The sequence below is a fragment of the Amblyomma mixtum genome, chromosome 1 (assembly GCF_055824585.1).
Source record: "Amblyomma mixtum isolate Tamu chromosome 1, ASM5582458v1, whole genome shotgun sequence".
Taxonomy (NCBI): Eukaryota; Metazoa; Arthropoda; class Arachnida; order Ixodida; family Ixodidae; genus Amblyomma; species Amblyomma mixtum.
Window position 1 is genome coordinate 130,225,675 of NC_143012.1, and position 27,024 is coordinate 130,252,698.

The 27,024-nt window shown below is 52.1% G+C and overlaps 2 protein-coding genes across 7 annotated transcripts in view; one reads left to right on the top strand and one right to left on the bottom strand.

Annotated features, from left to right (window-relative positions):
• The window catches only part of LOC149367588 (uncharacterized), a 1,242,925-nt gene that overhangs the window by 980,182 nt on the left and 235,719 nt on the right, over positions 1–27,024 (top strand). For all 6 annotated transcript variants that reach the window (XM_089556290.1, XM_089556305.1, XM_089556318.1 and 3 more), the window contains 2 exons: positions 17,934–18,062; positions 23,493–23,607. In XM_089556290.1, coding sequence (XP_089412416.1) covers positions 17,934–18,062; positions 23,493–23,607 — 244 coding nt within the window. The remainder of the gene's footprint in view (positions 1–17,933; positions 18,063–23,492; positions 23,608–27,024) is intronic.
• LOC149367598 (uncharacterized) lies at positions 461–15,575 on the bottom strand. Its single transcript, XM_089575329.1, has 4 exons — positions 15,515–15,575; positions 15,115–15,380; positions 14,756–15,045; positions 461–1,211 (listed from the first exon to the last, which is right to left on the bottom strand). Exons 1-4 carry the CDS (start codon positions 15,573–15,575, stop codon positions 461–463), a joined length of 1,368 nt encoding a protein of 455 aa, XP_089431455.1.

Below are 27,024 nucleotides of genomic sequence, written 5' to 3' on the forward strand. Positions count from 1 at the left end.
TCCGAAACGCTGTCGAGTAGCGATTGTAGTCGTAGGGCATCAAATCGACCCCTCGGTGGTATGTAGCCACCTATAATAGAGATTGTGCGCCCATTGAAAGTCACAGTGATTGCTACATACTCGTTGCTACTGCCCCCAGGAATTTGATGCCGAACGTAAGTGAAGTCACGACGGACACATAGTAGTACCTTGCTCAAATGCCCAGCCGCTTCAGAGAGGAAACTCTCATAACCGGACAGTCGAAAAGGAGATGTGATATTAGGCTCACATATTACAAGCACTGGAAATCGGTACTTGAAAATCCTCTGCCTGAAATCTGCTAGGCGACCTCGCAGACCTCGAGCATTCCATTGTAATACTGCCCATCGAGAGATTCTCTCCTGTAGTGAGGGTGCTGACGACGGTAGAGCAATAATTTTCTACTGCTATTAAAGTGTGGCAAGCACCGGTTCAATAGCGTCTAAATTTGGACAGCAGCCTTAGCAATTGGCGTGTCCACTCCAGCAATTATCAACCGTAAGGTGCCTATCAGCTGTTTCAGCATCGCCCTGATTTGATCATCTGTTGTAGACACATCCGGCGAACGCACAGGCGGACGTGTCACAGAGCTTACAGTACGCGTTGGTAGAGGTGGCCACTCTGCGGAGTCCTCCTGGGTGGTTGACAGTCTTGGCTCTTGCGGAGCTGGAGGCGGTGGCTTCTGCGCGGCAGAGCGGTCTCGGTCCTCCTGATTTATTGACTCTTCATTTACTGAGCTCAATTTCTTCTGCCTGTTTCGTGTCCTCTTCCTGGAGCGACGTACCGCGATTGCTGCTTCTCGGTGAGTAGAATGGTCTCTCACCATTTTCTTCAAGATCTTCATCTCTGTTTTTACCTTCGGGCATTCCCTAGATGTTGCCTCATGAGGACCTTTGCAGTTGGCACAAACTGGAGGCTCAATCGTACATGTAGGTCCCTCGTGCACGCCACCACAACGCGGACATGCTTTCGTGCTCGTACAGGCAGCACTTACATGTCCAATCTTCTGGCATTTTCGGCACTGCACCGGTCGGGGCACATAAGGACGCACTGGGTGCCTCACAAAACCCACTTTCATATGAGATGGTAAAGTAGTACCCTCAAACACTAGTTTGACACACCGTGATTGGTCGAAACGATGGATGTCAGTTATGCGAACAGAACTTGATAGCGGTTGCACCAAGTCCATATTGCCACGTATTATTGTAGTGTTTGTTCGTTCACGCTCAAGGCTGCAGGAAAGGGTTGTTATCACTTTTGTTCGTGACGCGAGAAGCGACCACACTAATCTCGATTGATCGCAGCCATGAAAGGCTGCATCTAGGTTTTTCCAGATTTCTGTAGATGATCTTGTCTTGTTATCTGGAAGTTTCCTTGCCGGCTTTAAATTGAGCGATGCCGCGAGCGGCGGGCATTCGTAGGTCGACGACCGACGAGCACGCTTGTTGCTGCCCGAGCTCGTCCAGACCCAGCGAAGGTTTTTTTCGGCGCTGGCTTCCTGAGAAGTTTCATCGACAAGTGCAGGCGGGCCCCGGATCCACTGCGACCCGGAGGTTCCGCAACCAGCCTCCCCCGCCCAGGCGCCGTGCCTTTGCCGGTGCTCGGGCAAACTGCGTGAAGTTCGTGCAAGCAGCAGCCCAGCCGGCCACCCGTGACGTCATGGGAGGCCCGGGACCTGCTGCCCCTCCCGTGTTCCGTGCGCCGCCCCCAAAGGCGCACTGTTTTTCATTTACAGTTACTTCCGACGCGACAGCTGACGACATCGTCGACGGCATCGAGTTGGTTGTCGGCCCGAAAGGGCTAGAGAGCCTCCAGCACCATGGAGGCATGAAGTTCTGCGTCGCCATGGCCTCGGCTGCGGCGGCGGAGAAGATGCTCGTGGAAGGCGCCTTCAACGTGAACGGCACTTCCGTGCCAGTAGCCTGCGTGGGTCCTGCCGTGGTCCACGTGACGGCTTTTCGTGTGCCGCTGTTCGTGGGAGACGCGGCGCTGGCAGCGGCACTGAGCTCCTACGGCAAGGTGCTTGACATCACCCATCCCGTCCTCAAGGGCCGTCGTCACGTCGGCAACGGGACGCGCGTGGTCCGGATCGAGATGAAGCAGGCGGTGCCGAACTTCTTGACCGTCCAGGGCCACCGCGTCATGTTTGACTACCGAGGCGTCCGGAAGGTGTGTTCCCGCTGCGGGCAGGACGGCCACATCGGCGCGGCGTGTCGAACGCCGCGGTGCGCTCGCTGCGAGGTGTTCGGCCACGACACGGCCGGATGCGGAGCGGCTTGCAGGCGCTGCGGTGGAAGCCACGCCACAGCGGACTGCCTGCGACCACGGTCCTATGCGGCGGCCGCCGCCTCGAGAAAGGAACCGAGGAAGGACAACGTGGTCGCAGAAACGCGGAGCACACCAACTGTCCGGACGCCTGTTGCCGACGCGGACCTTACGACCAGCAGCCCGAGGGAGCCCGAGCCCACCCCCGCGACGGAGGTGCCCGTGAAGGAGCAGCTCGAGGGGACGCCTTCAAACGAGGTGGAGCCGTTTGGTGCTGTTTTCGCGGAACCCTTGCCGCCGCTACCCCGCACAGCTTCCTTCAACACCGAGAGCAGCAGCGGCGATGAGTCGAGCGTGGCGTCGGGCGACCTGGTGGACGTACCGGACAAAGTCACGCCGCTTCGCCTGACAGGCGACTTGACGTGCGGCCAGGTGTCAGGAACGACGACTCTTGGAGGTGCGGACGACGCGCGCTTCCCGTCACCAGCCAGCCACACCTTCCCATCGGCGACCCTGGCGTCGGCATCGGCTTCAGCTGCGAGCGTCGCCAAGACCACGCAGCAACCGGTGAGCGAGGCCACAAGCGCCGACGGCCCCGAAAACATGGACTTTTCCCGACCAGACTTCAAACGTGCCCACCCCCAATCATCGGAATCCGAAGGGACTGTTAACGAACGTTCTAGCAAAAAAGTGCCGCGCGCGCCAAGCGCCGCCCATGGCAGCGCTCTTTAGGTTGTATGCTATGCCGTCGGTGCTCTTGGCAGTCATGGCGGTTGTGCATCTCCTCTCCCTGAATGTTCGGGGATTTCAATCCGTAGACAGACAGAGAGAGGTGATGCACTTTGCCAGGTCTAGGGGCGTCGACATCCTGTTTTTACAGGAATGCAACTTCCGTACTTCACTTGATGTGCTGAATTTCCCCACCCGGTTTTCTGTTTTTGCTTATTTTTCGTTGACTGATTTTCATATGTGCGGTGTTGGTGTCGTTTTTGTAAACCCCTGCCTGCGCGCGGGTGCTCATTGCACTTTCGGGCTGGACGGCCGCACTCTTGCGGTCGACTTCACACTAAACCAGCGGCGGGTACGTGCGTTGGTTGTATATGCGCCAGCACGGCGGACTAGTAGTTCTGATTTTTTTGAGCGCCTCGACTCATTCCTCCTTGATCCCTACCCCACTTTCATCGTCGGTGACTTCAATTGTGTACTTAACATCGACCGTGACGTCCGCGGACAGGGTCACGGTCGCCGTTATTGCGGTGCCCCCGCGCTCCGCGATCTCGTGACTCAGTTCCGCTTGTCTGACGCGTGGGTGCAGCTTCACGGGGATGCCTTTGGAGCGACGTTTGAGAGAGCACAGTCAGCGAGTCGGATAGACAAATTCTATTTTCCACCAGAGCTCGCTTCTTTTGTCGTTAGCTGCGAAGTTCTCGAGTTCCCTGCAGGCACGCCGGTGATTTCTGATCACCACCCCTTGTCAGTCAGGCTCGACTTTGGTGAGGACACCCCACGTACTGTTACGTGGCGCATGGACACGAGCCTACTGGCGGACCCGGAAAGCGTGGCGTCGCTGCGTACGGCGTTGGCAGCATCGTGCAAGAGCTTCGTTGCGACTGATTCATGGGACACACTCAAGGCTCGTTGGCAGGCAACTCTGGTGGCGGCCGGTCAAGACCGCAGACGCCGGGTAACTCATGCACTGAATGACACCCTCAAGCGCATCCGTATAGTGCAAAGGGGAGCACCCTTAACCTTTGCCATGAGCGATTACCTGAGTCTACTTAAAGCACGTTACCACGTGTTGCTCTGCCAGTCATCACGGGCAGCTAGTCGTGCACACCAGCTCGGGCGGCCGATATCAGACCCGGCTGTGCTACGACACGTACGCGCAGGCACGGCAGAGGAATTCGCTCCCGCTACTGTGCCTTTCGTGACACTCCCAGACGGCACCCAAAGCAAAACCACGGCCGATATCTGCACGATCTTCGCAAGCCACTTTTCGAACCTGTTCTCTACGGACAGTTGGCTACATCTTCAAGATGGTTATGACGGGCTTCTACAAAGTTTTTTTGGAAACTTGCCACGAGTAGCTGAAGAGTTGCATGAAAACCTTTGCGCACCAGCCACAAGCCAAGAGCTGCACGCCATCCTGCAGAGTATGAATGCAGCCTCTGCCCCCGGTCCAGACGGCATTCCAACAAGTTTTTATTCAAACTTTTTTTACGAGATCCAAGGAGCGCTCCTGAAGATGGTCAACGGCTTTCTTGCGGATGGGTTACGTCCGAACTCTTTCCGCGAATGTCGCATCATACTCATTCCGAAAGCGGGCGGTGACCCCTCCGACCCGCAAGCATGGCGGCCCATAAGCCTCTTAAACGCAGATTACAAAATAGTCACATCTTTACTGAACACAAGAATGCGGACGATCCTACCTCACCTAATCCACCGGGCTCAAACCAGCAGCGTCCCTGACCGCTCTGTGTTTGATGCATTGGCACTCACTAGAGACCTGTTCACATTTGCCAGCAGGACGGGCTTCAGCGGGTGCTTTGTTTCACTAGACCAGGCGAAAGCATTCGATCTGGTGGAACACTCGTATCTGTTCGGAGTCCTTGAAGCTTTCGGATTCCCTCCGCAAATTGTCAGCAGGCTGCGCTTACTTTACGCAGACCTGAACGCTCGTCTCTCCGTAAACGGCCACCAGAGCGCTCCCTTCTCAGTCACCAGGGGCATAAGGCAAGGATGCCCTCTCTCCCCAACATTCTTCGTGTTGTGCCTGGATCCACTCATCCGGCGCATTAACGACAGCCCATCCATACGCGGCTTCCCTCTGCCTGGCCAGGGCCAAATCAAGGTATCGGCCTACGCCGATGACGTGTCGCTTTTCCTCAAGGACGAGGATAGCTACGCCGCTTTTTCGCGGCTGTTTCTCGAGTACAGCGAGATATCTGGGGCCCTATTGAACAGGGGAAAAAGCAAGGCACTAAGGTTTGGCACCTTCACACCGAACCTTGCGGGCGAGGTGGAGTGGGTGCAGGGAGTGAAAGTCCTGGGAGTAGTATTCCTCGCCAGCGGAGAAGTAGCCCGCGAAACCTGGACTAACCTCCGCACGAACGCTGAGAAACGCCTCTCGGTGGCGTCAACTTTCCGCCTTTCAATGGCAGAGCGCTGCTATATAGTTAAGTCCACAATCCTAGCCGCATGTTTTTTTGTCGCCCGCGTCGCAAACCCACCGCGCACGTTTGCGCGCAGGCTAACCTCGGCCTGTGGCTCTTTCGTTTGGGCGGGCAAAACCGAACTTGTGTCACGAATGTTCATGCGCCTTCCATCGTACATGGGTGGGTTTGGTATACCTTGTATCCGCACCATGTGCAATGTGCTCGCCTTGCGAGGAGTACGAGATCTTGTACGCAACCCAGACTATCCCGGGAGAACACTCCTCACATACTTTCTGGGTACAGCGCGTAACGTGTTTTTTTCACAACACGTGGTTGGCCCTACAGCCGAGCAGCCGCCGGCATTTTTCGTTAATGTGCGTCGCACACTGACGTCATTGACTGCCAGCGTGCCCGATCTGGATGTTGATGAAACCCCGCCCTCCAGAATGTGTGAAGCACTAACGGTCGCTGCGCTGACCCGCGAACAACTCCAGAAAACGAGACGGGCACGCTGGCGCCAACTGACCTCAGCTACGCTTCCTGCAGATGTCAGGGACTTCGGCTGGCTGCGAGGCTGGCGGGTCCTGCCCACAAGAGACCGCCTTGCGGCGTGGGGCGTGGCGCCCTCCGCCCGATGCCCGCAGTGCGGTCTGCTTGAAACTTTGCAGCACGCAATGTTTGAGTGTGTAGTTGCGCGCACCTTTTGGACATTAGTGTCACGCATGTTTTTAACCCGCCTCGAAGCGCGCACTAGTTCACGCGAACTGTTCACAAATATGCTCTTGTGTGTCGGCATGTTCGTTTTGTGGCGGCAGCGTGGAGTGGCATCCTTAAATGGGCGTCCGCAAAGAACAATGTTCCCAATGTTGCAGCGCCTGCGCACGCGCCTCTTTGAACAAGCATGCATGGACGCTCTGTCAATGAGCGAGGCCGAGTTCTTGCGCAAATGGTCGACATACTTTATCGTCCTGCGCGGCGGTCGAGTATCGGCATTTTTACTGCATTACTGACGTGCTCAGTGCTGCGTCACTGCGCATGTGCTTGACTGATCAGAGAATTAAGTTCATCTGTTTTGTTTTGTATTTTCTATGTTAAAACAGAAAAAATAAACTTCTCTTTCTACGCCGCCACCGAGTGAGTCAGTTCTCTTGCGGGCGCAAGTCAGCCCAAATAAAGAGCTTTGTTTGCAAGTATTTCTGGTGTCTTCCTGACCGCTGGACTGCCGTCACTACAACGTGACATCTGGTGGAGGTGCTGGGTAGCCTTCCATGTACCGGACACCCCCTACAAGCCGTGACGCCAGCCCTCTGAGTCATCAACCGCAGGACCTGAGTCCAGGCCACCGCGCAAGCCGACGCCTGCAAGGGGACGCACCAGAGTTCGGGAATCTGCCGGACCCTACCCGGAAGCGGAAGCCAGCCGCAACGTCTACCATGAGCTTGCCCCAGACGACGACTACAATCATTCTTCACCAGCCCCGGGTGCCACCAACCTTCGACGCTTCGCCTGGCGCCGACCCCGAAGAATGGCTGGAGCAGTTCGACCGTGTGGCTATCTTCAACAACTGGGACGATGCCACAAAACTTAGGTACGTCTTCTTCGCCTTGGAGGGACCAGCAAAAGTCTGGTTTGAGAATGAGGAAGCTAACCTTACGAACTGGGAAATCTTCAAGGAGCAGCTTCTAAAGACCTTCACGAACGTCGTGCGAAAGGAGAGAGCCCAGCAGCTGCTACAGTCTCGCATACAACACCCAAACGAGACCGTTGCTGTGTACACTGAGGAAATGAAGCGCCTCTTCCGGCGTGCCGACGCGAGCATGAAGGAAGAAGAGAAGGTGAAGTTGCTTATGCGAGGAGTTAAAGAGCAACTATTTGCCGGCCTCGTTCGCAACCCACCGAAAACCGTCGCGGAATTCGTACAAGAGGCATCCACAATGGAGAAAACTCTTGACGCCCGAGCCCGCCAGTATGACCGCCAGCAGCGCTTTCTGTCAGCAAGCTGCATGGATACCGCTAACAACGATAACCTGCAGAAGAGTTGAAATCTGGGTTAGTTGGTACATTATACTTAAGAAAAACCAGCCAAAAAGACGGGGACAAAGGAGAGACGAGGCACACACAACGACTGAACTATCAACTGTGCTTTATTGAAAAAACAGCCAGTCTCCAAGAAAACCCAACAGAGCATGCGCAGCTCAACGGCACCGCAAAACCAGCACAAAAAACAACAACAGCGATCTCGTAAGATAATCAAACTGCGGTGTCAACAGGACAAGTAACCTAATTCTTTCTGCATCAACGTGATAGAAGCCGTGCTAATACAGTTATCCCCTTGATTGCTAATGTGAAATGCTTCGAGGATTTCCCGCTCAACCTTACCCTTGCCTCTACCGAGAAGCAGAGGTGTTTGTCTGAAGGCATTGACGTCTTACGCAAGATAGACAGTAAACAACAAAGGCACACGGACCCTGCTCTTCACCAAGTGGTGGACCACTTCATCGAAAACAAATTGACACTTCTTCAAGCGGACAAGGAAGGAGGGTTTGTGGTTCTTCCTACGAGCACGTTTGGTGATAAGGCTTTGGCAGCCGTACACAAGAATTTCCTTCCTACGAAACGCAAGCCTTCAAAACTGAAGACCACAGCCGTGAGACTCCTAGAAGCCAACAACTTGGATAATCTGGCTCAGAAGGTGAAGAATTGCAAAGGTAATCGCCTCCAAATCTTTTTCTCCGCAAAAACGCACAAGACGGACTGCCCTTTGAGGGCCATTGTGACCGAGGCTGACACCTGGCAAAAGTTAGTGGGCCAGTACTTGCAGCGACACCTGCAGTCCCTTGATGTGCAGGACCCCTGCTACGTTGCAAGCGCAGCTGCTGTGGTTGAAGTACTCAGCGACGGCATTCCCGGAGCCAACGCTGGGTTTTCTATTGACATCGAAGACTTGTTTTACAGCATCCCTCATGACGAACTATTTGTTGCAGTGCGTGAAGTGATTGAACAGAACGGCCTAGTTGCCTTCCAAAATGCTTGTGGCATCTCCATCGATGCGTTCTTAGAACTGTTAACTACTTATCTTTCATCTACCCTTGTAGATTTTAAGGGCGGTCTGTTCATACAGAAAAAAGGAATCTGTATTGGTGCTAGCGTAGCTCCTATCTTGTGCCAAATTTTTTTAGCAAAGTTTGACAACACACTTTTAGGCTCTTTTCTTGACAAACGAGTGTGCAAAGTTTTTAGATATGTTGACGATTTCTTGATAATGTTAAATCTTTCACCGACTGACTCCTTGCATGAGGTTGTAGAAAATGTCTTAGAAGATTTTAAAGCTTGCTCAAGCTCCCTTTCTTTTACCTTTGAACTACCCGCTAACCAGTCGATTCGTTCTTTAGAACTTCAACTAACTTTTCGTGACGATGGCCATGTATGCTGGTGTTTTTTACCTAGGAGTAAGAAGGCTTTATTACCGTACTCGTCTGCACACTCAAAAGTCGTCAAGAGAGGGATTGACATGAGCTGTTTTCGCAATGATCTGCAGAAGAGTTGCCACCATAGCATGAAGTCAAGTTTCGACAACCAGGTTAAGCGTTTGCAAGAGGCCGGTTTCCCAAAACCGCTTTTGAATGCTGTGGCAGAGTCGTTGCTGCAAAGAATTAAGAGCCGTGATGAAAAGGTGGCTGACCCTACTAGGGCTGAAAGAAGAAAATTTGAGGTGATGCCTTATGTGCATGGGGCTTCCCACAACATCAAAAAAGTTGCTGCAAGACAAGGTGTCAATGTTATATTTTCTGCTCATTGCAAACTTTCAAGCCTTTTTTCACGTGTCGCGCGTGGCAGAACTAGACCACCTGTTTGTTCGACGCGGCATCAAAACTGCTATGTTCCTTGTGCGACACGGGTGGTTTATAAGATTCCGCTGACATGCGAAAAAGTTTACATCGGCCAAACTGGCCGGTGTATAAATGAAAGGCTACGAGAGCACCATAACTCTCTGACTCCGGCTGACGGAGCAAACTTGCCTCGCCATTGCCGCGATTGCGGGTGCTACCCGTTGTTTTCCAACGTCACTTTTCTCGGTAGAGGCAAGGGTAAGGTTGAGCGGGAAATCCTCGAAGCATTTCACATTAGCAATCATGGAGATAACTGTGTTAGCACGGCTTCTATCACGTTGATGCAGAAAGAATTAGGTTACTTGTCCCGTTGACACCGCAGTTTGACTATCTTACGAGATCGCTGTTGTTGTTTTTTGTGCTGGTTTTGCGGTGCCGTTGAGCTGCGCATGCTCTGTTGGGTTTTCTTGGAGACTGGCTGTTTTTTCAATAAAGCACAGTTGATAGTCCAGTCGTTGTGTGTGCCTTGTCTCTCCTTTGTCCCCGTCTTTTTGGCTGGTTTTTCTTAAGTAGAACGATAACCTGCGGGAGGTTATACGTGAAGTTGTGCGAGAGGAGCTCCGACGATTGCTGCCAACGGGAACGAAGCCGCAACTTTCATCGCTCACTGACGTCATCCGGGACGAGGTTCAACAGGCCTTGGGTGTGACGCCGACGGGAACGAAGCCGCAACTTTCATCGCTCACTGACGTCATCCGGGACGAGGTTCAACAGGCCTTGGGTGTGACGCCGACACCCACGCAGCCTCTGCAGCCCCCAGCCATGACTTACGCCGCAGCTGTGCGCCGTCCTGCACCTCGACGACGGGATCCAAGCCCCTACCGCCCTCAGCCAGCTGCGTTGGACCGCCGCCCACTCGCCCCAACCCGCCCGTCCTACGAGCGACGCGCGCAGCCGAGGAAATGCGACGAGTGGAGAACTCCCGACCAGCGCCGCCCACTATGCTTCCACTGTGGCGAAGCCGGTCACGTCCTCCGGCACTGCACACACAGAAGACTGCGCATCCGAGGGTTCTCTTACGACGCTCCACGACCCCGACCCGGCCAGCGACCAGCCGAAATCGAGGAGTTTTTGCGTCGGGAAGAATACTCATCGCCGAGCCGCCTATCACGTTCCCCGTCGCCATCGTCCCCGCGCTTTGTACCTCCTAGCCAAGGTTACGCCATGCGTGGACGCTCCCCCAGCCCCCGAAGGTTAAACTAAATAAAGCAGCCTCTGGAGGTGAGGTTGCTTCTAAGCACAATGATAAAGATCCTCCATCGACGAGTACTCAAGACCATGCCTCAACTACGACGACAACACCGATGACGACAACACCGATGACGACAACACCGATGACGACAACACCGATGACGACAACACCGATGACGACAACACCGACGACGACAACACCGACGACGACAACACCGACGACGACAGCTCCGACGACGACAGCTCCGACGACGACGACGACGACGCGGCCAGACTTGAAGCTTTTACCGTTGCCCAGTGAAGTAACGTCGCAGTACGCCCACCGCAGCCTCACTACTCGACGAAGCCGAGATCGTACACCGAAGACAACGTGCAATGCGAAAACGCGAACAAGTGACCTTGAAGTTATGATCGACGATCACGCGGTTACTGCCTTGGTGGACACCGGAGCTGACTACTCCGTCATGAGTGGGCCACTCGCTGTCCGACTCAGGAAGGTAACAACAACTTCGGATGGCCCGCTGATCCGCACCGCAGGTGGTAACCTGATTACGCCGTCAGGACGCTGCACCGCGAGAGTTACTGTAAATGGGAGAACCTACGCGACAACCTTCCTGATCCTACAGCAATGCTCGCGAGACGTGATTTTAGGAATGGACTTCCTGAATGAACATCGGGCGATCATCGACCTTCGATCCAAGTCGATCAAGCTTTCCACGGACAAAGCCATATCTGCAGCGACGACAGCGACTCATCGCGTTGCCTTAAACGTCCTTGACGAAGTACTGAGCGTGCCGCCCCGATCAAGTGTCTTCGCCTGCATAGGTACTGGAGACGTCGAAACTGCCGAAGGCGTCGTCGAGGGGAACACCCAGTTACTCCTTGATCGAGGACTGGGCGTCGCAAGGGGAGTCGCCCAAATCCGAAATGGCCAAGCCCAGGTGCTGCTAACCAACTTCACCGAAGAATACCGGCATCTAAACGAAGGTACGACGATCGCTTTCCTCGACGATCTGGCAGACATCAGAGACATATGTGCCCTACCCGACCAACCCCTAGAACCATCTAACCAAGGCCATCAACCAACGTTTGATATCAACCCGGCATTACCACGGAGCAGACAAAAACAAATACGCAGTCTTCTTCAAAAGTACAGCGATTGCTTCTCATCAGCATCGAATGTGCGAAGAACCCAGCTTGCCAAGCACCGCATTGTCACAGACGAACACGCCCGACCACTGCGACAGAGCCCCTACCGCGTATCGCCGCTAGAACGCCAAGCTATTCGCAAGCAAGTTGAGGAAATGCTACGTGACGACGTCATCCAGCCATCAAGGAGCCCCTGGGCAGCACCAGTTGTCCTAGTGAAAAGAAAGACGGCACCCTTCGCTTCTGCGTCGATTACCGCCGCCTGAACAGCATTACGAAGAAGGATGTCTACCCCCTCCCCCGCATCGACGACACCCTGGATCGGCTATGCAACGCTAAGTACTTCTCATCGATGGACCTGAAGAGCGGCTACTGGCAAATTGAAGTCGACGAAAGAGATCGCGAGAAGACTGCGTTCATCACGCCAGACGGACTCTTCGAGTTCAAGGTGATGCCATTCGGCCTCTGCTCTGCACCAGCGACGTTCCAGCGAGTAATGGATACGATGCTCGCAGGCTTGAAGTGGCAGATTTGCCTCGTCTACTTAGATGACGTTGTTGTCTTCTCCTCAAACTTTGAAGACCACCTCAGAAGGCTTCGGATAGTGCTGGAAACGATCAAGTCTTCAGACCTGACACTGAAACCAGAGAAGTGCCACTTCGCCTACGAGGAGCTGCTGTTCCTTGGTCACGTCGTAAGCAAGGATGGAGTTCGCCCAGACCCCCAGAAGACGGCTGCGATCGCAGAGTTTCCACACCCTAATGACAAGAAAGCTATACGCAGATTCCTTGGATTGTGCGCTTATTACCGGCGATTCGTCAAGAACTTTTCGCGCATCGCTGAACCTTTGACCCAACTTACCAAGGCGGACGTGCCTTTTAAATGGGAAACGCCGCAAGAGGAGGCTTTCAAAGAGCTAAAGCGCCGATTACAGTCCCCTCCTGTGCTCGGGCACTTTGATGAAAACGCCGAAACCGAAGTTCATACCGATGCAAGCAGTGTGGGCTTAGGAGCGGTCCTCGTTCAGAAAAATGGCAGAGAAGAGAAAGTTATCGCGTACGCTAGCCGTTCACTGTCGAGAGCCGAAGCCAACTATTCGACGACAGAGAAAGAATGTCTCGCCATTATTTGGGCCACGTCGAAATTTCGCCCCTACCTATACGGACGACCATTCAAGGTTGTGAGCGATCACCATGCTCTCTGCTGGCTGGCCAATTTGAAAGATCCCTCCGGCCGCCTTGCTCGTTGGAGCCTGCGTCTTCAAGAATTCGACATAACGGTAGTCTACAAATCTGGCCGCAAGCATTCCGATGCAGACTGCTTGTCACGAGCTCCTGTCGACGCAGCACCCGAAGAGGAAGACGACGACGCTTTCTTAGGACCGGTAAGCGCCAGCAGTTTCGCGCAGCAGCAGCACTCGGATCCTGACTTGCAAAGCCTAGTTGATTATCTTAAAGGCAAGACCGCATCGCCTCCCCGAGGGTTCAAGCGGCAACTGTCGTCCTTCGTCCTTCACAATAATGTCCTCCTGAAGAAGAACTTCGCGCCGAACAGGACAGTGCATCTTCTTGTCGTGCCCAAAAATCTCAGGCAAGAAATTATGCAGGCATGTCATGATGAGCCGACTGCAGGACATCTCGGGATTGCTCGCACGTTGCACCGCATCCAGGAGAAGTACTATTGGCCACGGCTAGCTACCGACGTTTCCCATTACGTGAAAACGTGCCGTGAGTGTCAGCGACGCAAAACGCCTCCGACTAGACCAGCCGGACTCCTGAACCCCATACCACCGCCAACTAAGCCCTTTCAGCAAATAGGGATGGACCTCCTCGGCCCCTTTCCGACCTCTTCATCAGGAAACAAGTGGATCATCGTGGCCACCGACTACATGACCCGCTACGCCGAAGCAAAAGCGTTGCCTAGTGGTACCGCAACAGAAGTCGCAAAATTTTTTGTCGAACAAATTCTCCTGCGACACGGCGCCCCGGAAGTGCTCATCACAGACAGAGGAACGGCGTTTACAGCGGAGCTGACGCAAGCCATTTTAAACTACAGCCAGACAAGCCATCGGAGGACCACTGCCTATCATCCGCAAACCAACGGACTCACAGAGCGTCTGAACAAGACCATCGCAGACATGCTCTCCATGTACATCGACGCCGAACACAAGACGTGGGACTCTATTCTGCCCTACGTGATCTTCGCCTATAATACTGCCGCCCAGGAGACAACCAGGTTTACTCCATTCCAGCTGGTATACGGCAGGAAGCCCACGACAACACTCGACGCAATGCTCCCGCACGTTTCCGACGAAGACAACCTCGACGTCGCCGCCTACCTTCATCGCGCCGAGGAAGCCAGAAGACTTGCGCGGCTTCGCATTCAAGACCAGCAGCACACCGACGCCCGACGCTACAATCTGCGCCGACGAGACACGCATTACAAGCCAGGTGATCGGGTTTGGATATGGACGCCAGTTCGCCGCCGTGGATTGAGCGAAAAGTTGCTGCGACGCTACTTTGGCCCGTACAGGGTTCTCCGTCGCATCGGTGACCTCGACTATGAAGTCATCCCCGGCGGCACGACAGCATCTCAGCGACGCCGCCCACGCCCGGAAGTCGTACATGTCGTACGCCTGAAGCCATATTATGAACGCTAAAGGACTCGAAGTTTCATTCTCCGTGTTTATTTTCATTTTAAAGCATCGAGACGATGCTTCTTTGGAAGGGGGGTAATGCCACGTATTATTGTAGTGTTTGTTCGTTCACGCTCAAGGCTGCAGGAAAGGGTTGTTATCACTTTTGTTCGTGACGCGAGAAGCGACCACACTAATCTCGATTGATCGCAGCCATGAAAGGCTGCATCTAGGTTTTTCCAGATTTCTGTAGATGATCTTGTCTTGTTATCTGGAAGTTTCCTTGCCGGCTTTAAATTGAGCGATGCCGCGAGCGGCGGGCATTCGTAGTTCGACGATTGACGAGCACGCTTGTTGCTTACGCCGCCACCGAGTGAGTCAGTTCTCTTGCGGGCGCAAGTCAGCCCAAATAAAGAGCTTTGTTTGCAAGTATTTCTGGTGTCTTCCTGACCTTGATCTCTATGTCCACGTCAGAAATCACACCAGCAGTAGTGTTAAGTCCATGAGCGAAAAACGAGCGGACTCGTATGTTGCCAAGAGCAGACACGGTCTTCAACTTCTCCACGGTGGCCCGGCTAGAGACATCAACAGAGAGGATATTCCTTCTTGCATTAATACACACTTCTTTGACTTGGCCCGGAACCAGTCGTTCAAGATGAAGAGTCAAAGACTGCCTGTTGATGGAGTTGAGATTCTCTAAATCCTCAACAGGCATGTATGAAATTGTGTAAGTGAGAGATTTCTCACTTACATTGGCCTCGTTAGCCGTTTTCTTGCTCACACTGGGTTGGTTAGGCATCTTCGTGGTCACAATGGACTTGTTTGCCCGCTTCGTACGCACACTGGGCCCACACTCAGTCGGGGTTTTGGGAAGCTTCCTCTTCAGGCGCCGACTCACAATCTTGGTGTAGCCACCGTCGAACTCCATGTCATCCGAGTCGGAGAAACTAGATGACCTCGGGAGCTCTGAGGGGAGATCCATACTGCATCCAGGTTGATCTGTGCGGTTCACACTGCTAACCACAGAAGGCAGCAGAGGCGGCGGGTCATCCGCCATCGCCTGGACGGCGAGGTTGCCTTGAAGGCCACAGAAGCACAAATTATTTCGAAAAAGCAGGAGCTCGATCAAGAGAAGCTGCCGTTCGCAGCGCTCTTCTTCTTCTTCTCGCGATCCGGGCGGATGCGGAAGAGACGGAGGAGCTGGGCCGTACGATGGGCTTCCGTCAGCTCCATAAGAGAGTTGCGCACGCCCAAGGACAGCAGCCGAGCCATCGAGGTAGCTGTGGGAAGGGATCATCATCATCATCAGCCTGACTACACCCACTGCAGGGCAAAGGCCTCTGCCATGTCTCTCCAATTAACCCTGTCGTTTGTCAGTTGCTGCCACTGTATCCCCGCAAACTTCTTAAATTCATCCGCCCACCTAACTTTCTGCCGTCCCCTGCTACGTTTGCTTTCTCTTGGAATCCACTCCGTTACCCTCTTAAGGACCAGCGGTCATATTGCCTTCGCATTACATGCCCTGCCCAGCACAACCTTGGACTTTAGTCAACCAAATGATCAGGCAGGCTTTCGTAAAGGATACTCGACAATAGACCACATTCGCACTATCAATCCGGTGCTACAGAAATGCGCAGAATATAACCAACCCCTATATATAGCCTTCATTGATTACGAGAAAGAATTTGACTCAGTGGAAACCTCAGCTGTCATGCAGGCATTGCGGAATCAGGGTGTAGAAGAGTGTTATGTGAAAATATTGGAAGATATTTATAACGATTGCACAGCTACTATAGTTCTAAATAAAGTCAGCAATAAAATTCCAATACGGAAAGATGTCAGGCAGGGAGGCACGATCTCGCCAATGCTCTTCACTGCCTGTTTACAGGAGGTATTCCGGGGACTGGAATGGGAACAGTTGGGGATAAGAGTTAATGGAGAATACCTGAGTAATTTTCGATTCGCTGGTGAAATTGCCTTGCTAAGCCACTCAGGACAAGAACTGCAAAGCATGATCAATCAGTTAGACAGGCAGAGCAGAACGGTGGGGCTAAGAATTAACATGCAGAAAACCAAAGTAATGTTCAACATCCTAGCAAGGGAACAGCAGTTCGCAATTGGTAGCGAGGTGCTGGAAGTAGTAAGAGAATATGTCTACTTAGGGCAGGTAGTGACCGCAGACCCGGATCATGAGAGGGAAATAACTAGAAGAATAAGAATGGGGTGGAGCGCATAAGGCAGGTTCTCTCGGATCATGAATGGTAGCTTACCAATATCCCTGAAGAGAAAAGTATACAACAGCTGTATCCTACCGGTACTCACCTATGGGGCAGAAACGTGGAGGCTAACAAAGAGGGTTCAGCTTAAGTTAAGAACAACGCAGCGAGCTATGGAAAGGAAAATGATAGGTGTAACGCTAAGAGACCGGAAGAGGGCGGAGTGGGTGAGGGAACAAACGCGGGTTCATCATCATCATCATCAGCCTGACTACACCCACTGCAGGGCAAAGGCCTCTCCCATGTCTCTCCAATTAACCCTGTTCTTTGTCAGTTGCCGCCACTGTATCCCCGCAAACTTCTTAATCTCATCCGCCCACCTAACTTTCTGCCGTCCCCTGCAACGTTTGCTTTCTCTTGGAATCCACTCCTTTACCCTTAAGGACCAGCGGTTATCTTGCCTACGCATTACATGCCCTGCCCAAGCCCATTTCTTCCTCTTGATTTCAACTAAGATGTCATTAACCCGCGTTAATGACATCTTGTTGAAATCAAGAGGTGGGAATGGATAGGGCCGACTTATTCGCCTGGCGAATGAGGCTGTTGATTTTGTTCACCTCGGTGCGAGACAGGAAGAGACAAGGAAGAGAACAGACGAAGCAGCTCAGAACAAACGCCTGGACCAAACGGCGGAGGTCACGTTCGCGCATGCCGTGGCGGCGGCTGGCAATGCCTCAGTGCCCATTTCTTCCCACGTCCGCTCCTTCCTAGCCGTTCATCCCCTCCTGAGAATATGCATCCTGAACACCACCCTTCCCGCAGAGCAGTGCGAGCCCCCGCGCTCTGGCGTGAGTACGGACGGAAACCTGCCATGGCTAATGTGGATGCCGCCCCGTAAGCCGCTACCCAGCCCACACCATTGCAGTCACTGAGAACTCTTTCCAACCCACTATTACAGCCTCAGTCTATTTTGCGACATCCCTAGACGCCGAGGAGGTAGCTATTGCCCGTGCCATCGCGCAGACCTCCGCGGAACGCATATTCAATGACTCCAAGCCTGCGGTCTACAACTGCGCGGGTGGTAGCCCCGGCCATCGGGTGCCAGTTCTTTCCCTTTCAGCTAACCTGCATGATTACAGTGGAGTGTGGGTTGAGATGACGCTCGCTCGTCACTGCCGCTGCCGTCAATAAGACTGCCACCTATGAGAACCTGAAATTGGGTGCCTCAAGGAAACCGACCCGTGTGCTGATTGATTGATTGATTGATTGATTGATTGATTGATTGATTGATTGATTGATTGATTGATTGATTGATTGATTGATTGATTGATTGATTGATTGATTGATTGATTGATTGATTGATTGATTGATTGATTGATTGATTGATTGATTGATTGATTGATTGATTGTGCAGGACGCCAGCGGCGTACGGCGCGTGGAGGGCGCCCGGACAGCCTCGTATTGCACTCTGCTGGACCGCCGTGGCGACTGCCTCTTCGGTGTCGGCGACATGGACGTTCACCGGCACATCTCGCCGCAATTGGTACGTGCGCAGTAGCAGCAAGCAACACTGCTGCCCCGAGAAGAACTGTGCAAAAGTCGTGCTGGTGTTCGCTTCAGGTGGCCTCTGGAGCAAAAGGGCAGCTGACGAGAAGCTTCAACGAGAGGGTCTGGTCAGCTTATTTCGCGTTCTTTCATCAGAGGGGAGAGAGCAATTGCGGAATTGTACACAGGAACACTGCGCAATTGATTTTTTACGATCATCAAGAATAACGCATCCTCGTCAAAATGCTGCGACCTCATTACGCAGTTCGGCGTGAGGTGGCCTAATATACCGCACCGAGTGGTGAGTTTCATCCACCTTGTTGCGTCCGCCGAAGCAGGACAAAGGCTCATGTCCATATTACGTCTGGTCCAGCTTGCCTTCCCGTGGAATCCGCTCCGCGAGCCTAAGAGACCGCATTACAAGCCCTCTCCATGATCATTTCCTTTGCTTGACTGGAGCTAGCACAACATAAACCCGCGTCTGTTCCGCAACCCACTATCTTACCGTCAGGAGCAGCACTTTGTTTGCATACCTCGCTCTGTTGCCCGTCACTCCATTTTGAAGCCTATTTTTTAATCATCTTCAAGTTTGTGTTCCGTAGTGGCATTTTCTTCTTGGAGGATACCGCTTAGCTGCTACTCATGACCAAACTGTACTTGCCAAATGCACCCGAACTCCCATGGGTATACCGATCTCGTGGTCCGCTTATCCTATCCCCACTTGCCATGGACAGATTCCAAATAGGAATGCAGCAGAACGAAAACAATAAACAATAAAGAAAGAGTATGACGCGACAGCGCTGAAGGGACCCTGCGCACCCTTTCGCAGACGATTGTTCCCATCACACCGTCATCATCACCAGCCTGACCGCGCCCACTGCAGTACAAGGGCGTCTCCAATTAACCCTGTCCAGTGCCAGCCGCGGCCAGCTTATCCCTAATCTGATGCACCCACCTGGGATCACATACTTATTTAATGCACATATCTCTGTCCGTATTCGGGAGGGTAGCAGCGCTAAGGATGGGTACGAAGGAAAGAACACAGGGCGATGCTGTCTTCATGTGTTCTTTCCTTCGCGCGCTGCTACCCTTCTGTCTTTATCTCCCAAATTCCCCTCCCTACGCAGAGTAGCATGCCAGCGATTTTTAAACGCCGGCTAAATTCTATGTATTTCATTAAAGAGTCTCTCTCTCTCTCATTAAGGCGAAAGCCTTTAATGCCTCATACAGTCGTGACCAAGGAATGTAAGCAAATGTGTCCGCGTTTCGGCGTCACTACTTAAAAAAAATCCTGTCCAGGCTGGCAATCGAACCAGGGAATTTGGCATTCGAATTGAAGACGCCACCACTCTGCCAGGAAATCGCAGGGTTTGGGCATGAATAAAGGCGCATCTAGTGAATGCATGGGTTTCATAAATAAAATAAGAAAAATAAAAATGAAATAAATAAAAATAATCAAAAATAAAACAAACAAAAATAAAAACAACATAATAGGAAAAATAAAAAACACACTGTGTGGCAGAAAACACTTTCGCCTCGCAGCACTTTAGAGAGCCAAAGTGCCCCCTGAATTTTTACCAACTCGCCAGTTTAGCAATTATTTTGGCCATAATAATTGGTAACGCTAATTTTTACCCTAATTAACAAAGAGCGCCTGTAAAGTAGGTCATGATATTGTTCACAGCGCAACAGAAACGGGAAAAACGAAAGACGAAAGAGTAACACACACAAGCGCTGACTATCAACTAGTTTTTATTGAAGAAAAGAAGGGGTATATATAGAAACACTTATCTTTCGTTTTTCGTCTTTCGTTTTTCCCGTTTCTGTTGCGCTGTGAACAATATCATGAATACTTACCAACTCGCCCAAATTTCTGCTTTGCTGAATGTAAAGTAGGTCACCTACTGCATGACGTGAGGTGCTCGTACAAGGCCCCTCCACTGACGTCACTGAACGAACGCACCTCAGCGGCGTGTCGGCAGCGTGCCCGGCACCCGACTCAAGGGACAGACTCTTCTCGCTTTCTTTCTTTTCATCGAGACTGCTGTTCTACGTCGCTCCCTCTCGACCGACGATGCTTCTCCTGGCAAAACTACGCCGAGACTGGATTTTCAGCCGAGCTGGGCCTTCAACGTGGACTCGTTAAAAACCAGTAGAGCTAAGCTTACAGGCTTAGCGCATTATTCAGCGAAAGCTGGCTGGGATTAGCGGCGTTTCCGGCGGGGAGAGCGGTAGCGCAAGCGCACTTAAATTAGGCATTTTATGCACGCGACGAGCCAGCCTGACACACGAATAGCTACTTCGCTTTGCATTTCTATTTAGCTATACTTCACTTCGCCTCTCTTTTCGAGCCTGTTTACTTGGATTTGGCCTGTTTGTTTCTACCACATTTGGATACTTGGCGTAGCATCCCTGTTTCGAACTCGTTTGGCCACTTGGCCTTGCCGCTTTATGAGCCAGTGCCACCGCTTGCGGTGCGGTCTTGCACGTTCAGCTCGGATATCAGCACTCGTTCGACGTCCCCATCGCAATGGAGAATATTCACTTCCGCCAGCATGGAGAACATAAAGGCCGATGCGGCGCGCACTCTTCACGAGCATCCGTCGTAGACTCGTCTCCGCACCTCAACGCGGCACTGAACCCGCAGCTGCGCCTTTTGAGAAAAGGAAAAGGCGCATCAACTGTTACCACGTCGGTGGGCATCTTAAACGCAGCCACAAGTGGCATGTGAGGAGGGCAGGGAGGAAAGAAAAGACAGATAACAACGCTAAGGCGGTGGTTGAAAGAAGAAAAAAAAAGCCCTCAGGAGCGGCACCTCTTTCTTGCTTCCTTCTTTCGCTCCCTCTCTTGTCCTTTCTCTCGCGGCCCTGTCCTGCGCCTTCTGAAATCTTCGTGGCTGAGTATCTTTACACTCAGCAGGACCCCTGAGGGTCCGCGTACTCGTATGCAGGTCCACAGAGCGCGGAGCTGGATCAGCAGTTCCAGCCGCACGACCTGAAGGCGGCCCTGGCTAAACTGAAATGAAGAACGGAACCGGGCCGGGACAAGATAACTGTGCAGATGTTTGCCAGTCTTCCCGACCCCGCCAACGAAACTCTCCTCGCTTTCATCAACTTGATCTGGCTTGGTGAGGCATCCCTCCCAATCGAATGGAAGACCGCTCGGGTAACTATCGTTCGGAAAGCTGGCAAAGCCACAAACACAGACAACTTCTACCACCCCATCTCCTGCTCATCTATGGGAAATTTCGTGGAGACCATGGTGTGGGGCAGGCTGTTTGGTCTTCTGGAAAACCAAAATGCATTCGCAGACACCAAAGCTCGGTTTTCGTCCGCCCCGGTCCGCGCAGAATGTTCTGCTTCAACTCGACCGGGGTATTCTCAACACTGTCCTATACCCTCTCAACGATAAGGCAGTACTCGCCCTAGACTTCAAGGGGGCTTTCGACACCGTCACACACGAAATTATCCTGCAACATCTCTCCCAGATTAACCGTGGACATAACACCTTTCAGTATATCAAGCAATTTCTTTCGGATCGACAATATCTCATCCGAATACAAGATGAAGAAAACGGCCCCTATCAACTGGGAACTAGAGGAACACCACAAGGCGCGGTCCTCTCGCCGTTGCTTTTCATTCTGACCATGGCGAAAGTCCCGGCTCAGCTGGCGCAGATCGAAGGCATCCAGCATGCGCTGTACGCTGACGACATAACCGTCTGGGCCAAACACGGATCGGTTGGAGACATTGAGGCCAACCAGCAGCGAGCGGCAAAGAACGTGGATGCCGACGCCCGCCGCTGCGGCCTTCAATGCACCCTGTCCAAATCAGAATTTGTTCACATTCACCCGTCGGCTAAGTGCGCCACTAAAGTGGGTGGGTGGATGGATAAGCCTGAACCCTTTAAATCGGGCGGTAGCTCAAGCCGTCTAGCCATGACTCCTGAAATTTCCCTCTTGTCTTGGTTTCAGCCATCAATCAGATAACTTTTGCTTGGTTACTTCGACCCGCTTGAAATCTGGAGCAAAATGGTGGTTTGAGCTAGTTTGAGGTTTGAGCTAGCTTGAAATCTATTTTCCTTCAATGTCATTAAACCTCAAGGTTTCGCATAAATCAGCCCAGCTGCTTTCAACTGTAGAGTGAAAGCAGCCCTCTGCACAGTGTGCGCAGAGGCGGAGGAAACAGTTTTCTGTGGAGGGCATACAGTTGAAAGCACCGGGGCTGATTTATTCAAAGCTTTGGGGTTTAATGACAGTGAAGGAAAATAGATTTCAAGCGGGTAGAAGTAACCAAGAAGGTAAGACATATCAGTAAGGCAGTCAGGTAAGGCATTTAGAGTCAGGTACCACAACGCCCGGTGTGTGTGGTACCTGACTATGTCTTACTGGTATGTCTTACCTGACTATGTGTTACCTGACGAGTCGTGGTACCTGACTCGATATGTCTCAGTCCTCGAAACTCTTGTCCTGGCCTCGAACAACAAAGAGCTTCCCCTACAATTATCGTAGATATTTTCTTTGGCAGTTTCCTGCTTAAACATGCTACATGTTCCAAGTGCCGCTTTCGTCAGCATCCCTGTTTTCCACAGAGCCCTCTCTGCTGTTTTAATCTTTTTCTTAACCGATAATTGTTGATTTGTTGATATGACCCCCCCCCCATCCCCGCCTCTCAACTGCTGTCCAGATATTTGCTTGTCAGTCCTCTAGTTTGCTTTCGACATTCTGTGTCGAATTCCTCATGTGGAAGTAACTGAAAACTTTCCTAACCCACTTTCCTAGTCTATCGTTTTGCTCACTATCTCTCTTAAAGTTTGCTTCAACTTTGATCCTACCATCCTTACAAACCTAATCGGAGTGCCATCTGGTCCTGTCGACGTACTGCTAGGAACCTTCTTCTGTGCCCTTTCCCACACTCTTTGTCCAATCAAAACAATTGCAGTGACCGGTCAATCCTCCTTCAATAAATTATGAGCAGCGCACCTTTGATTTCTAAATTTTTGTTATGCTTGTTCTTATATGTTTCATTACTTCATCTCCTTCTAGCCGAATACCCTGATCTGTAACTATAAGCCTTTGCTGTAGCCTCATGGAGTTCAGATGTTTCCAAAATTTTTGAGCTCCTTTTCTATACTTTTTATTTACTTTTGACATCCATTCGGCCCCCTTCTAATTTTCTCACTTATATATAGGATGTTTTCCTTGTGCACTTTATGAAGGCATCCCATTTTCTGTCTACTTCAGCTTCTTGTTCCCCCCTTGCTTGGAATATGTGTGTGTTCCCTGGACGCTTCCTGACGTTTCTTTGTCGCTTTCTTGACCTCCTCATCCCAAAAACACTTGGTGTCTTCTTTTCCCTTTTGGCCTGACCTTAGACCACTGCAAAATCGGAGAAAACTTTCACAAGCGCGACCCGCCTTCCCCGTGCAGGTCCGCGAGAACGAGGAGCACATGGCGCGTGCCCCGATCGTCATCTTCGACGGCAACCTACCCGACGAGACCATCGCTTGCCTCCTGCAAATCTGCGGCCAGCGACGGGTTCCGGGTGAGTGGCGCTGCTGGCAGCCGCTACTTGGTGGCGACCGGAAACCATGCCGCACGTGTCTGTTCGGGGCACGCATTTTGTAGCGTAAAGCTACACTACGCGGCTCAGTGCCGAGTTTCGCGCGAGTGTGCGCCGCCCGTTATGCGCATGCGCGAGAGCCGCGTGACGTCACGAGAGGCGCAGGTGCATGTTTAGCCCGAACCGTGTTTACGACAGTTGCGCTGCTGCGCATGCGCGGGAAGGGTGCGCCGCGTGTACATAATGCGGAGAAAAGACGGTCGCGCTCGACATGGAAGCCGCTGCCAAACGGCGCAGAAGAATCGAAAAAAGTTGGAGGCTTATCAAGGTTAAGCCCAGTGGATGCGAAGCAGCCTTCGTTTTGTATTCTTATTATTAACATCCTTAGCGTTTGGAGGCATCTTGACCGCATACACGCCCGGCGCAAAGACGCTGGCGCGGTTGCGGGCAGAGAGACTGACGCGACGGCGGGCGCGCGCCGCCTCATCCCTGGCGTGACGTCACATATCACGTATGCAGCGATGGTGGCGCCGCCGCCGCTTCGCGCGCGACGGCGCGAACCGAAGCGTGGAGGCCTCCGCCGGGCGACGTCCGACGGCGCGATATGAAGCCCCATCTGCAGCCGGTGTGACGTCATCACGTGACGTCACATCATGTGATCTCACTTTAAGGTCAATGGTGGCCACCGCCGGCCGTCGTGCGAAGGCCCGAAACCTAGGTCAATATGCTTCGCATAATATAAATTCTTCCGATCGCGAGGTTGTCGCCTGGCAGTTGGCTGTCGAGCAGCGGAAGAGCGACCGAGCCAAGATGAAACATGCGGCCGAAACACCGGAGCGCTCTACGCTACGTATATCCACGCATAGCAGAGCTAAGCCACTCCCAATTTTTATTTTTTCTTTACTATATGTGTCGCCTGCGACGGTGACCTGAAAGGCGAATGAGAATTTTTGTGTCGCGAGAGTGGCTCGCGCTGGCAACAAAGACGCACAGCGACACGCCGCGTTATATTTCGGTGGTATAAACATGTAACCGTTCCTAAACACTCACTAAATAGCATGTAGCGAAATATACTGTCCGGATGCAATCTCCAGCAACACTTCTTAGTGCGATTTCCGTAACGTAAAACACTTTTTTTTTTCAACCTGTGGCTGATATGACACAAGCGAGGAGGTTTTTTGTCTTGTATCCACGGGTAAGAACTCTCATGGTGCAGTCCACTGCCTCCTCGTGCCTATGCCGAAAGCACAAAAGGCATCAGCAACGCAAGGTATTATCACGCAGTATCTGATGACCATTTCGGGAATGCCGAGGTTTGTGGAGAAGCAGCATTGCACTGTTTTCACGTAAGGGAGGCTGTATTGTATGCACGTCCTCCATTGACGTGCGGGTGCCAGCGTGTGTGCTGAAGGGGGTGCGCTGCCCTAGCCACGTGTCCTGCAGTCGTGTTCGCACCGCGTCACTCCTACGCGCCGCAACAGGGCTCACCGCCGAGGCGCACGTCACCACGCGACCCGGACGCATAATTTGGGGAGAACTGATTTCATTTTTGTTCCTTCTTCCGCTGCTGTCAACGGCACGGCGCTTTTTCCGGTGCGCACTTATAGGACGAGGGTCAACTCACAATGGCAAAAAAGAATTGGAGAGCAAGCCAGTAAGTATGCCGGTCACGAGCACGGAGAAAGAAAGAGCATTAAACGACGGGTAAAAAACGGGAAAGGTAAAAATTGGATTAATTGGATGGAAAAGGAGCATAGTGCAGAAATATATCAATTAAAACTCTAATCTGGGCGAGTTGGTTCATAGCTTAAAAGGGGTGCATACTTGCGCAAAAGACGGGACGAAAACGAGGAAACACAAACGATTTGCGCATTGTACATGTCGTTTGTGTTTCCTCGTTTTCGTCCCGTCTTTTGCGAAAGTACGCCGTACACCTTTCAGGACTATATCGATGCTGGAAAAGGGAGATCAGGAACGAATCGTTCTATGATATCTCAAGAGGCAGTGCCCTACTCTTGGAAACTAGGTCAGGGTGCCTTAGAACGCGCAGCTGCAGAAAGAAATTTTACGAAGATGACACGTGTGCTCTCTGTGGTAAATCTATCGAAACAACTGAACACCTCATACTCAAATGCGATGGTATCCATCCGGATGTCGATGCCGGTGCAGTAATTCTTCCTGAGTCCCTAGGATTTAGAAATAGCAATGGTCATGTAAATAAATCTGCAGTGGAAGTTAGCAAAAAGCAATTGGAGGATTGGTGGCTGAAAAGCAGAGAGTTTTATTTTGTGAAGAAGTTAGCGCAAAAAGCGGGCAAGGGACAGAAGAAAGGACACATAAGACATTCACGAGCGCTAGTACCAACTGTTTATTCACGCGGTCGTACAAGGCGTATAAAAAGGAAAACGGCAAGCATGCGCGTAGAGAGCGCAGAAAAGAGCGCATTCAGCAACACATACGTTAACAGATGTGTCACTCATACAACGCTCCGACAACGGTTTGATGCAATGAGCCTCTAGAAGGAGCCTAGCCTTATCATTCTCGCTCTTGCCAAGAATTGTGGTCTTCTCAAATCTTGTCCTACACGGGCTGTCGCACGGAGCAAGGTGCAGCACGAGGTTCGCATTTGTGTCCCTATTTTCTACGGTATTAGCATGCTCCCGTAGCAATGCAGCGGCCCGTTTGGCCAACGTATGAAGCCCCACAAGGGATGCCGTAAACCACACCTGTGGCACATTTAACATAGGCGACTCCATGCTTCTTGTTGCCGGCACAACCCCTGATGCGAGGGCAAAGCTTTGACAGCCTGTTGGGTGCAGAGAACACTGCCTGCCAGCCACTTTTTTGAGGTTGTGGGAGAGATGGTGGACATAAGGGACCACCACCGGCTTCGAGGAAGGGGGTTCAGTTCTTTTCGAGCCGCTGCATTGCTTCGTGTGACAGCCCGTGCAAGGCAAGATTTGAAAAGACCACGATTCTTGGCAAGAGCGGGAATGATAAGGCTAGGCTCCAGGTAGAGGCTTATTACAGCAAAACATTGTCCGTGCGTTGTGTGAGTGACACATCCGTTCACGTTTATTCCGCTGAATGTGCTTTTTTAGACTCGTTTTTCTAATAACTTGTTGCTAGACTGCTGTGCCGTTTCTGCCATCTCTACGCGCATGCTCGTCGTTTTCCTTTTTATACGCATTGTACGACCGCATGAATAAACATTTGGTAGTAGCGCTCATGAATGTCTTACATGTCCGTTCTTTCAGTCCCTTGTCTGTTTTTCGTGCTAACACTTTCACAAAATGCATCACCAACTAGCCCGGCAGCTTGCTCTCCTGAAAAGCAGGGAGGTTACATAAGATTAAAAGTGCAGGAAAACGTATTTAAAGGAAATGGTCAATTTTAATA